The 18,931-nt window shown below is 39.6% G+C and overlaps 1 protein-coding gene across 1 annotated transcript in view; it reads left to right on the top strand.

Moving 5' to 3' along the window:
* The window catches only part of METAP1 (methionyl aminopeptidase 1), a 71,428-nt gene that overhangs the window by 22,560 nt on the left and 29,937 nt on the right, over positions 1-18,931 (top strand). Inside the window, exons 2-3 of the mRNA XM_036106578.2 lie at positions 12,674-12,725; positions 18,335-18,447. Of these exons, the coding sequence (XP_035962471.1) occupies positions 12,674-12,725; positions 18,335-18,447 (165 nt within the window). The remainder of the gene's footprint in view (positions 1-12,673; positions 12,726-18,334; positions 18,448-18,931) is intronic.

The raw sequence follows: 18,931 nt of genomic DNA on the forward strand, positions 1-18,931 counted from the left end.
TTCACCCAGTTTTTTTTTATTTTGGGTACTGTATTTTTCAGTTTTAAAATTTCTGTGTGGTTTTTCTTTATTTCTGTTTTTCATTGCAAAGATTTTCTCATTTTCCACTAGTATTAAGAATGTCCTCGCTTGTTGGAGCATTTTAATAATACCTGCTTCTAAGTCTTTGTCAGTTAAAGGCAACATTCATGTCATCTTAGTATTGGTGTCTGTTGACTCACTTCCCTTGTGAGTTGAAATTTTTATGGTTCTTTATATGTCAAATTTTAGATTGTATCCTAGAGATTTTGAATATTATGAGATCCTGAGTCTTGTTTAAATCCTATGGAGAGGGGCACCTGGGTGGCTCAGTTGGTTAAGCATTTGCTTTCGGCTCAGGTCATGATCATCACTAGGGTCCTGGGATTGAGCTCTGCATAGGGCTCCCTGCTCAGTGGGGGAGTTTCTGTCTCCCTCTGCCCCTCTCCCGCTTGTGCTTTGCGCATGTGGTCTCTCTCTCAAAGAAATAAATTAAAAAAAAATCTTAAAAAAGAAAATCCTATGGAGAATGTTGATATTTTTGTTTTAGCAGGCTCCTAATCTGGGTTAGATTCAGGCTGCAAGTTCTAACCTGCTTTCTGACCCAGTGCTTGCTCTGAGACCTGGATGATGGATTTTGGATTAGTTCTGTTCTCACAAGCATCTGTGTATTGTGTTATGAACAACTCTACGGGGTCCCTTTCTGGAGCTCCTTCCTGGTATTTTCTGGTTTCTCGGGAATTCTCTTTTTCGGTTCTCTGGCCAGAAAGCTGTGGTTTAGATACCTGCTTTGCTGCACACTTCATGACTGTGCCTGTGTCTGGGGCCAAATGGCAGGAGGGCAGAGAGCAGAAAGTGGGGTTTTGGTCCCACCTTCTGTGGACTACAGCTTCACTGATCAGAGAAGGAAAATGCCTCTTCCTCAGAATTTTGGCTCCTACAGGCTCATATTGTAAGTGGCCACCTCGGGATCTCTTGGGGTCTGGAGTGTGAGAGGGTAGAATAGAGAGGAGAAAGTGGTATCTGTGCTCTTGAGCACTGGGAATTCCCTCTTCTGTTGCTTGAGCCAGAAGTAGAGCATTTCTCCGGGAGCACTATGTGTTTGTGCCAGGTGGTCACTTCTCTGGTGCCCCTGAAGATGTGCGGGGTCGGGTGGGACGGTGAACTCATCACCACCTCAGTGGAACGTCAGAGTTTGGTCTTCCCTAATCTGCCTGCTACTGTTTGCTTTCCAGAGTCCTCAAATAACTGCTCCATGCATTCTGTTCAGGTTTTATAGTGGGACTAAATCTGTGATTTTTGTCTCCTTTGCAGTATGGCTACTGGTGTCACTGATCAATGTTCTATTTTTTTATTTTTTATTTTATTTTTTTTTTAATTTTATTTTATTTATTTGACAGAGAGAGACACAGCGAGAGAAGGAACACAAGCAGGGGGGAGTGAGAGAGGGAGAAGCAGGCTTCCCACTGAGCAGGGAGCCCGATGCAGGGCTCGATCCCAGGACCCCAGGATCATGACCTGAGCCGAAGGCAGACGCTTAATGACTGAGCCACCCAGGCGCCCCTATGTTTTATTTTTTATATATATTTTAAAAAAGGCCTGGCTTTCTAAGGGTTGCCATTGTGTCTGCATAGCTTAGTATTCTGCCGGAGATTGGTCCCTGGTTGTACTCGGACACCGTGAGCCAGGAGGCTTTGTTCTCTCTGATGGTCTGTGTGGTGGGAGCAGATTCGGACTTTAGGTTACATGCCCTTCCCTACTGTGCAGCTTCTGTGGGCAGTAACGATGCTAGTTAGATACAAAGCTCACAGTAATGACTAGCTGCCTCATTGCCATCAGTTTTCATAAGCTGAGACTTTGGGCCAGGGTTGACACATGTTAAAGATAGATATTTAGGTGCATCATCTTTTCAAGTTTAAAATTTAAATTGCTTCAAAAAATAATAAAATTGATGATAGTTAGAATTGAGCGCTTACTGGCCACACATTTTACACAGTTGTTTTCCGCACATAACAGTTGAGGAAAGCAGAACTTGAGAGATACTAAGTGTCGTACAGCTAATAAGTGACCAAGCTAGGATACAAGTCTGTCTGACTTCAGAGTCAATGATTTTTAGCCACTAGCCATTTTTGAAAAGGAATGTTTTAGAAAACCTTGTGGGTTTTGAGTTGTCCCTACTTATAAACCCTTTAGGAATTATGAAGTATCCTTAGTAATACATAGACAATATGTTTTTTTAAAGTATTTTTTTGTTTTGTTTTTTAATATTAAAAAATTAGGTGAATATGCTAAATTTTTGGTAACATTTTAAATGCTTCTTCAAAGAAATGGTTTCTTCCCCCTCCCTTTCTTGTTTAAATTGGTATGTATCCCCTGCCCCACACTTAAATTGGTATGTAAACTTCTGTGTTCTCTAAATGAATCAGTTGGGATAGATTTTTTTAACTTCAGGAAATGTGTGTCAGCTTCTGTGAGGGTAAAAAAAGATGCTGGGTGATGCAGAAGTGTTTTGTTCACATAACCTATTTAGAAGAGTTTTATAAATAGGTTGTATCAGAGTACCAACTATATAAAGGCAGATCTTTTTTTTTTTTTTTAAAGTAAGCTCTATGCCCAACGTGGGGCTTGAACTCATGACCCTGAGATCAAGAGTTGCATGCTCTACTGACTGAGCTAGATAGGTACCCGCTAAAGGCAGATCTTATTTTGCAGTTTTGATATGCATGAATTTAGCTACCATAGTTTAGTTAAGCGAAACCAGTCTCCCAGCAACATGGAGTAATTACATGAAGTACGTACTGCACGGCTAGCTCTTCAGTTCTAGGATCACTGTGTAAATCACAGGTGTGCACCTTGATCAGTGACCAATCACTCCCTTCTTTCAAAACCTGTCAGTGATTGGCCACTGTGAATCTCTCACTCGTTTCTCATCCAGACAGCAAAGTCTATAGTTGTGTTGCTTCTTGTTTTACAATGATGACTTCTGTGATATTTTACAAAAATGGATAATTGAAAGAAGGAGTTGGCCAACGAAGATGAAAGTGCAGCAAAGAAATGGTAAATGATAATGCTGGAAGCAAAATCTAAATCCAATATAAAGGGGGTTGTAGAAGAAATAGCTGACCACGGGAATGTTGACATTGCTCACCATTCTAGAAACTCTAGACGTGCAGTCAGAGCAACTCTGTGAGGCCAACTTGTTGGCATAAATGAGGAAAATGGTTGTGATGAAAAGAATGGCAGTGTCGCAGGGGAAATGATACCAACAAAAACTTTAATGGAACTCTCAGAGGTGTTGAAAGTGCAAAGGATAAAATTTGGAAGCTGTTCCATACCTAGAAAGGAGTAGGACAGTTTACCAAGCATAAAAAAGATGCTCACTTCGTTTCATGAGTTATATAATGGGAAGAAGGCAAATGTTCAAACTGGTCGTGGTAAGTTTTTAAATAAAGAAATAAGATACTCTAATTCTCAGTGGCACAGTGTACTAAACAAATGTTGAGTTTTACTTTCTCCCCCAGTTCTCTGTGTATTTATAACTGACAGTGAAGGAGTTTTTAATGTTTTATCAAAAATTTTAAAGGTCATGGAACAATTGTAATTTCCCCTGTTGATTACGAAGATTGCTTTGTACAGTTACAGCTCGCATGATCATTTTTATGACTCTGCACTACTGTACAAAGCAAGGACTGCCTGTATTAAAAACCAGTTCTTGGGGCCCCTGGGTGGCTCACTTGGTTTAGTGTCTGGCTCTTGGTTTTGGTTCGGGTCATGATCCCGGGGTCCTGGGATCAAGCCCCACATGGGGCTCGGTGCTCAGCGTGGAGTCTGCTTATCTTATCCCTCTCTTTCTCTCTTTCTCTTGAATAAATAAAATCTAAAAAACAAACAAACAAAAAAAACAACCCAGCTCTTCAAGACCATTATTTAGATTATTATTTAGAAAAAGGAGTTTTAATTTTGGGTTTGTAGATGAAGATCAGGGATGCCATGAGCTCAAGTCTTTATCAGGTTTGTTCCTTGGTTTAAAACTCTTTAATGGCTTTCTGTTGTACTAGAGTAGACAGAATTCTTAACCTAATCTTACCCCTGCCTATTCATTCATTCATTCATTCATTCATTTTACTCTGGATATGGAGGCTTAATGACATGAATACTTCATAAATGAAATACAGACTTTAGAGGATAATTTTATCCTGTTATTCTTGAGGCTTTAGCAATCTTTAGAGCAGCAAAATGGGCGCTGTCTCTTTGAAGGGAAATGGAAACATCCAAGACACAATGAGAGAGAATGAAGGTGAAGCCCCTGGGATTTTTCTCTTATTATGAAAGTGATCGGTACCCACCCCAAGCCATCCCCAAATATTTTTCTGCCTTCAAGTCCCTGCCTATATCTTTAGTTCTTGTCCTCTACCTCTTTTCATAGCACTATGTAATTTTTCTTTTTAGCCCTTATGACTTAAACTATGTAATCGTGTAATTAGCCATGTAATATTTGTCTAGAACAGGTATATATTGTTCACTGCTGAATGCCCAGCACCTTGCAAGTGCTTTGGTCATAATGTGCACTCTGTATGAATGAAAGAATTAGTAGAATTGTGTGCACAAGTTTATATGTGCATGGATGTTTTTTTTCTGTGGCAGGGAATGATTGCTTTCCCAAGCGTTTCAAAGGATTTAGTGATCTAAAAAAAAGTCAAGTATCACACTAAAGTAATTGATATAATGAAATGGATACTCAACCTAGATGGTATCATTAAACACTGAAAATGTTTACTTTTCCATTTTTTTAAAGTTTATATTTAAATTCTAGTTAGTTAACATATAGTATAATTTTCAATTTTAAACTATATTTGAATATCTGGTCATATAAGATGTATATGGCAATGAGCAAGCATTTTAAATTATTACATTGTAGCACATAAAATTCATTTTAAAAATGTTATCTAATAGCATTTTAAAAATCTGTCATTTTTTATGTAACATATATGACCACACAGTAGAGGTGCTGTTGAGTGGGAGACTACTTGATTTCATCTTCTGTAAAATTGTAAATTTCTTCTAGCTTTAAAATTTTATTTTCTTTTTAAAATTACTTACTGATTTTTTTTAGATGCTAATTCATATTTTAAACTTCTTTAAAGGTTTTTTTTAGTAGTGGATATATAAATATATAATATATGTTTTAAAATATTTTATATTGAGGGGTGCCTGGGTGGCTCAGTCAGTTAAGCATTTGACTTTGGCTCAGGTCATGATCTGAGGGTCCTGGGTTCAAGTACCGCTTCGGCTCCCCACTGAGTGGAGAGCCTACTTGTCCCTCTGCCCCTCCCCCCACTCATGCTGTCTCTCTCCCTCTCTCCCTCTCTCTATCCTGTCTCTCAAATAAAATCTTTAAAAAATATATTTTATATAGAATCTTAACTCACAATAAAGTAATTTAAATGTTTCTTGATTGGGTTTATGTTTACTGTCTCAACATCATGGAGGCAAAATGTCCATAATTAAAATAAATTTTTGTAACTTTTTAGTTGGTTATTCAAATTATTTTACATACCTAGTCAAATGTTTCTTTTTTTTTTTTTTTTAAGATTTTATTTGTTTATTCGTCAGAAAGAGAGCACGCACAAGCAGGGGGAACGGCAGGGAGAGGGAGAAGCAGGCTCCCCACTGAGCAGGGAGCCCAATGCGGGACTCGATCCCAGAACCCTGGGATCATGACCTGAGCTGAAGGCAGACGCTTAAGTGACTGAGCCACCCAGGTGTCCCCTAGTCAAATGTTTCTAACTTACAAATCCCCTCACCCCTTTCCTATTTCCCATTTTCTTTTCTTTTCCTTTTTTTTTTTTTTCTGAAGTAATTTCTACAGCCAGCATGGGGCTCAAACTCATGACCCCAAGATCAAGAATTACATGCCCTGCCAACTGAGCCAGCCAGGTGTCCCTATTTCCCATTCTTTTAACAGTTTCCTTTGGTCATTTATTGATTCATTCCCAAACTCTTCCACAGTTGCATAGAATTCCTCTCAATACTTTTAAATACATTTGGTATTTAGTCAGTTTTACCTGGGAACACTGACCACCTCCAACCAGAACTTCTTGCTTTCTGGGCTTGCTTCAGAGCAGTCATCCTTACATCCCTCTTCAAGCATCATCCTTTACTTCTCTTTTGTCTGTGTCGCATCTTCCTCTCTCTTGGTTAATTCTCATGTTTTATGTAGTATCTCCTCCAGTAGCTTCCTGAGAAAGATTGCACGGGGGGTAAATTTTTGAGATTCTGAAAATATCTTGCTATACCCTGACACTTGATTTTCAGTTTGGCTGGGTTTGGAATTCTAGTTTGGAAATTGTTTTCTCAGAATTTTTATATTATTGCTCCATTTTCTTTTAGCTTCCAGTGTTGTTGAAAAGTCTGTTGCCATGGGATTCATGATCTTTTACATATTTTTGCCCTCCCCCCTTTCCCTGGAAGCTTATTGGATCTTCTCTTACCCCAGTATTATGAAATTCTGTATTGTATGCCTTGGGTGAGTTGAGTATTATCCTTTGGAGGTCTTTTCAGTCTGGAAACTCCTGTCTTTCAGTTATGGAAAACTTTAATTTATTTCTTTGATCTCCCCTCTCCCTTTTCTTCCTGAAACTTTTATTATTCAGATATTAGACTTGTTGGTTTCTTTTTTTTTTCCTAAGATGTTTTTTTTTTTTTTTTAATAAGTAATCTCTGCACCCAATGTGGGGCTCGAACTTAGAACCCTGAGATCAAGACTGAGCCAGCCAGGTGCCCCAGACTTCACGGGTTTCAAATCCTTTTTTTCAATAATACCATTTCTTTATTTTCAACTTTTTGTCGTTTTGCCCTATTTCGGGGGGAAGATTAACTTTGAGATAATCATTTCTACTGTTACAAGTTCTTGTAATCTCTTCCATAGTTACTTAAAAGATGGAATCCTAGGCCAGTGGAGCTGACGAGTATCTAAAAGTCATCTTTTAATAACCCTGCTCTGTCCAGAAGTCTCTTCTCTATTGTTCTTGGTAGATTTTCTTCTCTTTTTTTGATGGTCTTCTGCCTTTTTATATCCTAATTTTAGTGATGGCAGGAAAAGGAATAGCCAGGTTGAGGGTACAAACTGTGCTGGTGCTTACCTAATGAGTGGGGTGCCTTTGGATTTTGGAGAAGAGGGTGTATGTGACAGGGCAAAAATCTGTCCTTAATTTTTTTCAGGGAAGACTATTTATCGCAGTGCTGCAATATTGGCTGTATCAGTACCTAGGAGACGTGTAAGCCACTTGAGCCATACATCATTCTCATTGGGCAGACGCTCAGTTGATTTATTCTAAGCTGTGCTACTGAAAATGAATTGAAAATTGTACCAAGCATACTTAGTATGCAGATGGTTTGCCTGGTATTAAGGAAACATTGGAGTCAAGGCCTTGAACTGAAGAACAGCACTGGTACACCAAGCATGCAGCCCTGGTGGGATTTTGCCTCTGGGCCTGGCTGACTCTTACTGGAGTTCTAGGACCCACCCTGACTGCCTCTCTCCACTCCCTTCTTGCCCATCCCGGAACTTTTCCTTGCTGACAGCCCTACTGCCGTGAACATCTCTGCTATCATGTAGGCTGGAAGGAGGAAGAACAAGTGAAACTCCAGTCTGCCTTATCACTTCTGCTGGTCTTATCCATGATGATGAGTAGTTTGGAAAGGGGAGGAAGAGAAGAGGTTGAAATTGCTGACTGAAGTTAAGTTTCTTAAAATAAGTCATATGCCTTTGCTGATCCCACTTAAAAACTACTGTGCGTCATTGGGAGTTGACCCCATGAATAAGTACACATAAGCAGAAAAAACTTCAAGAAGACTGTAATGAGTCCTTCACCCTCAGTGCCCTAATTGGATTCATTCTTTCGGTGTGTGCCCTGGTGTCTTGTTGTGTCCTGCGTTAGCTTTCTGTGGCTGCCGTAAGCAGTTACCACAAACAGAGTGGCACAAAACAACAGCCGTGCATTCTGCCACAGCTGCGGACGTCGGAAGTCCCAAATCCGTTTCACGGAGCCTAAATCAAGGCGGTGACAGGGCGGTGCTCCCTCCAGAGGCTCTACCACATGCCTCCAATCTCTACCCTCTGGCCGCATTACCTCCATTTCTGCGTGAGCCTCCCTCTGCCTCCCTGTTACAAGGACACTCATGATGATGGCATTTAGGGCCTTCCAGAATAATCTCCCTATCACAAGACCCTTAATTGAATGACAGATGCAGAAATACCCTTTTTCAAAATAAGGCGACATTTACAGGTTCCAGGGATTAGAACCTGGTATCTTTGGGTGACCATTATTCAACCTGCTGTAGTTGTTATAGCCACCTTCATCCCCCACCCCCACCTCCACCCCCTGCCTTTTAGTCTGTTACTAAACAGGTGAGTGATTGTTCTTCGAGTTTTTGTTTTTCTCATAATCCAATGCAATTTCTAACCAATACGTCTTCCAAAACTAAAGGTGTGGAGTTTTTTAATGATGAGGAGTCTGGAGGTGGATATTTTGAGACTGGACCAGCAGCTCCACGAAGTTGTCAGGGACCCAGGCTCCTTTGGGTGCACTCATTGCTTTGTGGTCACAAGACTGCTGTTTCATCTCAGCCAGCATCTGTGGGTTTGAAGCAGGGAAAGGGCAAAGAGGAGAAAATGGGTGCCTGTTTCCTAAGAAGCTTTCCAGAGGCCCCACCTGACAACTGGGCTCAGATGTTGGCCAGACTAGGTCACGAGGCCACTTGTATCATCGAGGAGGCTGGGAATGTTTTTCGCAAGGTCCATTACAACTCTGCTATCGCAGGGTTCTGTAGGTGTCAGGGAGAGGGGAGAATGGCTGTGGAGTAGGCGGCTTGCAGTTGGTCCTAGAAGGTGATGGAAACAGTTTACATTTCCATCTACAACCAGAAGAAGGCTTTGTGTATATGATCACATTAATTTTCATTCATTCTCTAACGTACACTGAGAAAATCTGTTCGATGCCAGGCATAGTGATAAGCCCTGGGATGTCAGGGACTCCCATATTTTGATACTTGCTATGTGCTAGACACTTTGTTAACTACTTTCCTGTGAGTTATATACATGATCTCCTTTAATCTGCTATATTATCTTTGCCTGGAGATATCAGCCCCACTTTATAGGTGAGGCAATTGAGGATCCATGAAAATGGTTAGTAGTTATCATTTCCTAGATTTAAAATAAAATTGTATTTATTTTTTCAGATTTATTTATTTATTTTGAGAGCAAGAGAGTGAGCACAAGTGGGGGGATAGGCAGAGAGAGAGGGAGAGAGAGAATCTTTAAAAAAATTTTTTATTGTTATGTTAATCACCATACATTACATCATTAGTTTTAGGTGTAGTGTTCCATGATTCATTGTTTGCGTATAACACGCAGTGCTCCATGCAGTACGTGCCCTCTTTAATACCCATCACCGGGCTAACCCATCCCCCCACACCCTCCCCTCTAGAACCCTCAGTTTGTTTTTCAGAGTCCATCATCTCTCATGGTTCATCTCCCCCTCTGATTCCCCCCCTTCATTCTTCCCCTCCTGCTATCTTCTTCTTTTTTTTTTTTTTTTAACATATATTGTATTATTTGTTTCAGAGGTACAGATCTGTGATTCACCAGTCTCGCACAATTCATAGTGCTCACCATAGCACTTACCCTCCCCAATGTCTATCACACAGCCACCCCATCCCTCCCACCCCCCCCACTCCAGCAATCCTCAGTTTGTTTCCTGAGATTAAGAATTCCTCATATCAGTGAGGTCATATGATACATGTCTTTCTCTGATTGACTTATTTCGCTCAGCATAACACCCTCCAGTTCCATCCACGTCGTTGCAAATGGCAAGATTTCATTCCTTTTGATGGCTGCATCATATTCCATTGTATACATATACCACATCTTCTTTATCCATTCATCTGTCGATGGACATCTTGGCTCTTTCCACAGTTTGGCTATTGTGGACATTGCTGCTATAAACATCGGGGTGCACGTACACCTTCGGATCACTACATTTGTATCTTTGGGGTAAATACCCAGTAGTGCAATTGCTGGATCATATGGTAGCTCTATTTTCAACTTTTTGAGGAACCTCCATACTGTTTTCCAGAGTGGCTGCACCAGCTTGCATTCCCACCAACAGTGTAGGAGGGTTCCCCTTGGGAGAGAGAGAATCTTAAGCAGGCTCCACGCCCAGTGTGGAGTCTGATGCGAGGCTCAGTCCCATGACCCTGAGATCATGACCTGAGCGGCAATCAAGAGTTGGATGCTTAACTGACTGAGCCACCCAGGCACCCTTTAAAGATAAAATTTTAGAGCTTATAATGGTAGAGCTTCATTGCACACATGTTTTCTAGTTCTGAGTTTGGTGCTAAATTGATGCTTTGAATTGAGTACAAACTCTCCACACACACCTACACCTACCCATCCACACACTAAAGCAGTGAGAAAACATGACCTTCGTCAGGTAATCCTGGATTTGAGTTCTCATTCTGCCAGGTGTGATTCTGTTATGTGACAGACAAATTATTTAGCTGTCTGTGCTTCATTTTTGTCATGTGTAAAATGGGGATGATGCCATCTGCCTTGCAGGGTTTTTGTGAGGATGAAATGAGATACAGATGTATAGTGCACATATTCAGTACATGGTAACTTATTTATTATGGTTGTCTTCAAATTATAGTTTAACACTGACTTTACCCTTCTTTTCTTAGGCTGAATAGGTATAGTACTGAAGAAATCACTTATTCCCGTTTCAGTTCTTGGGACTTTTCAATTAATTACAATACCTCTTATGGCAGAATCATAGATAAATATTTGTGGTTGTGTGTGTGTGTGTGTGTTTTTTTTTAAACCAGTTTTCTATAACTCCAGGGTGGAGAAGAACTGATCTTTTTGCCAGTTTTGAGTGGTTTTTGCAATTTGACAGCAGATAGGAATAACGATTTTCCCTCCTGTATTAGTTTTCTATAGCTGCCATACCAAATTACCACAAACTTGGTAGCTTAAGAAAACACAAATTTATTTTCTCACAGTTCACTAGGTCAGAAGTCTGACATAGGTCTCAGGGCTGAAGTCAGGTGTTGGCAGGTTGGCATCCTTTCTGGAGGCTTTGGGAACTATTACTTGCCCATTGTAGTTTCTAGAGACTAGTGTCTTGGCTCGCAGCCCCTTCCTCCATTTTCAGTCCCAGTAATGTAACTTCTCTTCTATCCTGCCTCCATCATTCTGTCTTTCTCTGATGACTCCTGCCTCTCTCTTCCACTTTTTAAGGATCCTGTGATTATATCTGGCTCAACTGGATGAAACAGATAATCTCCCCATCTTAAGGTCGGCTGATTAGCAACTTTAATTCCCCTTTACCTTAGTTGTGACCCAGCACATTCACAGGTTCCGAGGATTAGGACATGGCCATCCCTGGGGGTGCCATTATTCTCCCAACCACATCACCCATCCTCCCCAAAAGACTGAGCTGAGTTTTAGCTTCACAATTGAAAAAGTGTTGAATGTTGTGGATACCTTTTTAAATATTTGAAGTCTTGAGGTTTAACATTGCAGTAGGTGATGGGTGTGCCCTGGGTTTTCTTAACCTAACTGTTGGCAGGGGGAAGTCGTGAAGATTCTGGCCCTGGGGGAGGGGAAACTAAGCCCTCAGAGCCCTTGGACAAACCTTGGGGGAGAGTAGCTTTACCATCACTGGTGTAATGTGGTTTGATGACTCCATAGTCCTAGGGGTGCTTTCTATTTTTTTCTTAGCTTTTTTTCTTATCCATTACTTACTCTTTTATATTTGCAAAGTCAAAACATTTGTAGGAGTTTGTGAATTTTATTAGTATTGATAATGATTTGTTTGAATAATTTTAAGTTCTTTGAAGGAAATACCATAAAAATGAAAGCATAAATAAGATCTATGTCTGGTTGAATTCATTTTTTGAATTTATTACTTGCGTTCATTATTTGAATTCAGTTTATTACTTGAGTTCATTTTCCCGATATAGTACTTCCTACTGGCATCTGAAATATGTCACGTGAACTTTTTTCCCTAAGTGAAAAGTTGAGTCTTTCTGGTCATTGATCCATTTTGATCAATCAGCAAGTACTCACTGAAACGCCACTGTGTGCTAGCTCTTGTGGTTGGCTGTGGGGATGTGGGGGTAAACTTGACAGCCCCTTCCCTCACGGAGCTTACCGTGTAGGGCTGTCAGCATGGAGAAAACAAAGAGGGAATAACTAACCAGGAATCAAACTACTATAAATAATGGAAAAATCTGCAAAATTTTCCTTGTTTTTTTTTTCCCCTAGTGTATGATTGATTAATTGGGTCATGGTTCTTTTCAAATACTTCAAAATAATTTGGTGACATAAAATTGAAATATGACGACTATTTATAATATAGGCTAATGTTTCTTACTTATTTGAAGTACTCTCAAGTTTAGGTTGCTTTTTGAAGTGAATTTTTGAGTAGGTATCATCATTTCTTAAGCCTTCCCAAATACTGAATGTAGTGAAGTCACAGATTTTGACTTGTGCAAACAAAGTTTCCAGTGTCTTATTTCTTACATACAGTATTCTTTAAAATGTCTCTGATGAAGGAAGGCCTGACACTAATTTTCATGTTTGCTCTTTTAGGAATGTTTTAAAGGAAGTTGGGCAACTCACAAGTTACTGCATAAGAAAGCAAGTAAGTAAAATCACATATCTGTGTACCATTTGTCTTAGAAATGGCTTTTATGCAGAAGACTAGAAGTCTTCCAGTTCTGAAAATGTGTATTTGAATTTCTGAAAGTGTAATCCCAAGAGCTAGAATTAGCACGTTTTAAAATTTTTTACTCTTTGTGGTTTGTAATCATGGAAATAAAATGTGGCTGAGCAGTTTCTTTGTTAATCTTGTATGTGACATAAAAACATGAGATGATTGTTGGCATAGATGGGTCTTTCTTGAGTAGTAACTGAGAATGTCCTAATTTCCTGGCACCCACTTTCCTTTGCTAGAAGTGTTCTCGTGTTGTTGGCGGGGGCACGTGAGCTGTCTGGCTTCCTCTCTTGTTTTTGTTTCGTTTTCAAAATTTTATTACTTTGTTTTTTTGGTGTTTTAATATTACTATTATTATTTTTATTTTATTTTATTTTGTTATGTTATGTTAATCACCATGCATTACATCATTAGTTTTTGATGTAGTGTTCCATGATTCATTGTTTGCGGTGTTTTAATATTATTATTTGCAGCTGGATGTTTTAAAGTTACTTTCTGAGACACCACAAAGTGAAACTCTTAGCTATTGCTCTCAGCCACATGGATCTATCACCAATTCACATGACTTTTCCTGCTTTGGCCACTCACTCATCCTGTAAATTCATTTCATTAGTAGGCTGCCTTAAGGACTTAAGACAATTCGTTGCAGTTACCTGAAAACTGACAAGGGCTTTCTGGTCTTAAAACATGGCCATTCTGATGGATGAAGGCTTGGCAGACAGCTCATGGTTCTTGGTAAAAAGTTTCTGTTTCAACCTACTGATCTTTGTTTTTTTATTCATCTAATTGTATATTTTTTAGGAATTTGCTGGTTTAATAAACATAGATTATTTCATATATATCTGTCTTAAAATCTCATTGAGGTCAGTTTAACCACCATTTGAAGGAAAGGGAAATAAAAATGTAAAAAGACAATTTCTGTGGTTCTATAAAGTGAACTCTACGTTGAATGGAAATGCTAGGTTATTGTGGGAGGAAATGTGGTTAGAGATGAGGAAGAAGGATCTCAAATAAATAAGAGTTAAACAGAGCATAAATAACAGGATTTGTTACTTCAGATCAAAGTATAGAGGTTGGCTTAAATAAAGCTATTTAACTTTATTCAGTCATACATTAAGTACTGTATTTCTAAGGTGTTAGATATTTTTAGAGCTCTCTGAGCCAGTTATTAACATTTTATATCCAGGAAGTTAAAGCATAGGTAAGTGAAGGGTTGAGATGAAATAGTATGTTAGTAAAACAGCTTAGAATGGGTCTCTACCCCTGGCGTTTGCTAACTCATTGAAGTGTGTGTGTTTTGTTTTGTTTTTTTTATAAGATTTTATTTATTTGAGAGAGAGAGAATGAGAATGAGTGGGGGGAAGGGGCAGAGGGAGAGGGAGAAGCAGGCTCTCCGCTGAGCAGGGAGCCCGACGTGGGGCTGGATCCTAGGACGCTGGGATCATGACTTTAGCCGAAGGCAGATGCTTAACTGACTGAGCCACCCAGGCGCCCCAAGTATGCGTGTTTCTTTAATACTGCATTCCTATGGGAAATTAAGGGCCATTACGACCTACACTCCAAGAGAATTAAACAAGCTGACGTCCCCTAAGTAAAAAGATCATAATTATTACTGCCTTAGACTGAAACTATTTGCATTTTACTCATTGCTCTTAGTGTTTACTATGGTGCCATCTTTTAGATGGTGCCCTCTTGGATCTTTGGGGATGGTTCTCTTAGTGGGTGAGAGCATTGTTCTTGGTCCCTTTGGGCTGTTTTGGATAGAGACAGCCCTCAGCTGGCCAGCCCTGTATCTTTCAGATCCTATTAAATTGACCCTGACTACACCCATTGGGGAGGACCGTCCTAGAGGAGGGAATGGTGTTGGGAAGGTTGGTATCCAGGGGAAAAAAATGTTGGGCTGGCAAGGAACCAGGGCATATTAGAGGATCGCATTTTATTCCAAGAAGCAATAGTGAGATAACATACAGTATGCAGTTCATTTCATGAAGATGACATACCCTGCCTTTTTCTTTTTCTTTTTTTTTTTAAGACCTTATTTATTTGAGAGAGACAGATACAGCAAGAGAGAGCAGGAACGGGGAGGAGAGGGAGAAGCAGGCTCCCCACTGAGTTGGGAGCCTGACGCAGGGCTTGATCCCAGGACCCTGGGATCATGACCTGAGCAGAAGGCAGACACTTAACCGACTGAGCCACCCAGGCGCCCTGTTTTTCTTTCTTTCTTTCTTTCTTTTTTTTTTTTAACTGTAATGTGGACTGATCTCTAATTAAGGAGCCTGATTTATATTTATATTGGTACAGGATATTGATCTGTCATTTGCTTTTAATATTTTTGCCTAGTTTTGGCATGAGAGTAATCCTGGACTCATGAAATGGGAGATGTTCCCTTCTCTTTTCTTTTCTAGAAGAGATTGTGTAGAATTGGTATTATTTCTTCTGTAAATATTTGGTATAATTTACCAGTGAAGCCATCTGGACCTAGAGTTGTTTTGATTGCAGAAGCTAATCAGGCCTTAGGAAAATTTCAAGTGTGAGTTAAAGAAATGACTCAAGGGCAGAATTTACTTTTCATGTATCCTAGTGAAGAAGACCGGTTAGATTGCAAAGCCCTTAGACGCACATCGTGTTGACGCTCGCTCGGTGCATATTTCGAACATGTATCTTCTGTCAGAATGCACACAGTAGCATTGGCTTTTAGTCTGATCTGTAAAAGTTGTCAGTAATAATATAGTATGTTTTAGATTGTCACTTTTTTTAGTTTACCACTGATAAAATCCCTGTGTTTCTTTGTCACCTTTGCCTATAGTTAAAAGGTAGGAGGAGCACTTTATAAGTATTTTTTGAATAGCCAAAAGTATGATATGAAAACTCTATTTAAAAAAAACAACAACAAAACTTTAAATAATCCTTTTTATTCTACTTCTCTACCCCTCCAAACCTAGTATGCTTGATTTTTGGATAGCAGGGAGAAGGTGTTATGTAATCATTCAGAACTGGCTCCACCAAGCTTTGGGAGCATGGGTTACATTAAGCCTCACCTCCAAAATGCTGAAATTATAGGTTTGTTATGAGGATTAAATAAATCCACATAAAGTGCTTAGCATATGTACAATGCCTAGTAAGTGCTCAACAATTGTTTAATAATCATCTCTGGAAGAACTGAGTCAGGATTGTGAGCAGAAAATCCTGTCCCAGGCAAAGCTTAGACGTGTGCAGTTCTTCTGTGTCAGCTGACCAGGAGGAGGCAGCCTGCACAGGACCTTTTTCAGAGTGAGGCCTGGGTGTGCTGTGCTTTGGGTCACACCATGTGCATACCAGATACCCTTTGCCACGCCCTGCAGCGTACCTGGCTGGGCCTTTGGCATTGTCAGGTTTGAAAGACAACTACAGATAATTGTTTACACTGTCCTGTGCTCTCAGTCTTTTGACAAAGACCAATTAGTGAATAATTTTGTTCTAATCCCCAGTACAGTTCATGCTTACTAGTAGGTATCTGTTAATGTGTCTAGCATTTGCGGGTTAGATCAAATTGATCCTGAAATGTAAACTAACTTACTTTTGAAGTGTAAATTTCCCTAAGTAAATTATACCTAGAGATTAGAAATTGCCATAATTCAGTCTTAACTGATTTAGGTAGCTTTGAGTTATTTGTTGGAGGTCTGCTTTTAATTCTCTTTTGAAAATAGATTGTGGAAAGGCCCGAACGCAGATCAGCAGGAAGCTTTGAAAGATTGTACATCTTTCCTTCTCCCTCCACACTCCCCGGGAGTGTGTCAGACCAAAAAGCCTACATCTTGATTGCTATTCTGTCCTAGGTTTCAGGTGAAAATTATTCTGGAAGTTCATATTTCAGACAAAGCACTGATGCACTTGATAGCCGAAGCAGGCGTCCATTGGCCTGCATTTTGAACTGTTTCCTGTAACGTTTGATCCTGGGGGTAATGAATGGAGTCCAATTTTGTCCTGGGATGCGAAACAGTTTTCCTATTGACATTCATGTTCACGGTGGCTTTCTTGAACTCCAGAGGGGAGAAAGATCTAAAATTCAGGAGCATGATAGAGCGTTTCTTTTCCTTTGCTATTCTTATTCTTATTTTCTAGTCTTACTCTTTTCTCTTCTTTACTTTGTATGTAATATTATAATTGCATTCTCTTCCAAAGCAATGTGACTGGACTGGCTGTATTTTTGCAGTCTTGTCAGTTGTGTTTCAACCACCTTTCAATCCCAGGTTGACGAAGGGCTCTGTGGAAAGGGTACTGTACTGGGAACCAGCGTTCCTACACGTCTCTGCTCTTGTGAGCCATACTGCCTCAGCTTCCTCCTCTGTAAAATGAGGAGTCAGTAGTGTAGATTGTCTTTTTGTTTTTGTTAACTTTAGTCACCATGCTGCACTTGACGTGCCTAGGACTTACTGCTCTTATAACTGGAAGTTTATACTTCACTCATTTCACCATTCCTCTCCAGCTTAACATTATGTGAGTCTTTCTGTTCCCCCCCATTTTGGATGTTTAGATTGTTTAAAGGGGGGGAATTTTATTTCCCTTGCAGACCTCAGAAATTTTTATTTGAAGTCTGACTTTTATTTTTTTGTTTTTTAATTTTTTTTAAGTCTGACTTTTAAAAGCTATGATAGCTTACCAGTAAACAGGAGAAGATCAGTGTGCATTGGGAGGTGTACAGGTTGATTTGGTGTAGGAGGGATTTGAATTCTTGCTGTGTAAAAGTCTTAGGTTACTTTTATTTTACTTGGTGGATAAGAGGTGCAGTCAGGGTGCTGACATCAGACACCATTGAGGGTCTATCCATGTGCAAAGAATTCTTAGGTGCATTAACATTATGTATTAATAACTAACCTGGTAAGAGTGAGTGTGTGTGTGATACTTAATTTTTCTACTGAGTTTTCGGTAATTTTCTATTGATTGTTCCCTCCTCTTACCTTTGACTTTCCTACTTCCTTTTGTTACTCCCTTTCTGAAGAAAGGCATAGGATGACTATAAAATTTTCAGAGCATTCTGAAGTACTTGTCTGAAAGCTATTTGCCAGCTAAGTGGGAAATTTTTGTTTTTTACTTTAAATTTGCTGTGGAATTATTTAGAATCTGTTCTTTCAGTAAGAGCACAGAATCCATTTATAACATCTGCTCTCAGTTGGGAAGTTTTGCTTAGGCTTAGATTTTATATTTCAAAAAATGGGCATCCTATAAATTGACATTGTAGAGAGAATACATTTAGCATTTTCTTGGAAAAGGAGTTCTGTGAGCTATTCCTATTTGATATTGTGTAAAATCTTAGAATATGTTTAGCTTGGGTCTTTTCTCCCAAGACACTTAAATCTTTGAGGAATCATAGGGTGGTGAACATAGCAAGAAAGTAGAAGCTTTGGTGATTTAGGTTAGGGTGGAAGTTTGCTAGATTTTTATGCCTGGGCTCTGTGGCTTGGTTTCCAAACAAGTGATAGTTAAAGTATTCTGGTGCTCAGTAGCTTGACAACTGAAGTATTTCTTTCTGTTTTTTTTCTTGTCTGCCCACCTCCTAGAAGATGAAAAGGCCAAGCGAGAAGTGTCTTCCTGGACTGTAGAAGGTGATATTAACACTGATCCGTGGGCAGGCTATCGATATACTGGTAAACTCAGACCACATTATCCACTGGTGAGTAAATAAGGTAATACAGATTTTACATTTTTTTTTTTTTTTTTTTTAAGATTTTATTTATTAGAGAGAGGGGCAAAGGATAAGCCGGGGGAGGGGCAGGATGAGAGGGAGAAGCAGACTCCCCACTGAGCGGGGAGCCCACTGTCGCTGTCTGGCTCCATCCCAGGACCCTGAGATCATGAACCGAGCCAAAGTCAGACACTTAACTGACTGAGCCACCCAGGCGCCCACAAAATTTTACATTCTTTCAAACCAATTTTCAGAATTTTCAGTTTCCTAAAAATGATACATGTGTTTTGTATTCCAATTATTAATCATATAATCAGGATTAAATTTGCATTCTAGCTCTTTAGCTTTTATGATATATTACTTGGAATTTAGGATAATTGAGAATCATGGGCAAAGCAGAAAGAATTTTAGGTGAAAGGATTAAAAATGCTCTAATCTTAAAGAAGAATGAGATAGAATAGGTATTTTCTGG

The sequence above is a fragment of the Halichoerus grypus genome, chromosome 3 (genome assembly GCF_964656455.1).
Source record: "Halichoerus grypus chromosome 3, mHalGry1.hap1.1, whole genome shotgun sequence".
Taxonomy (NCBI): domain Eukaryota; kingdom Metazoa; phylum Chordata; class Mammalia; order Carnivora; family Phocidae; genus Halichoerus; species Halichoerus grypus.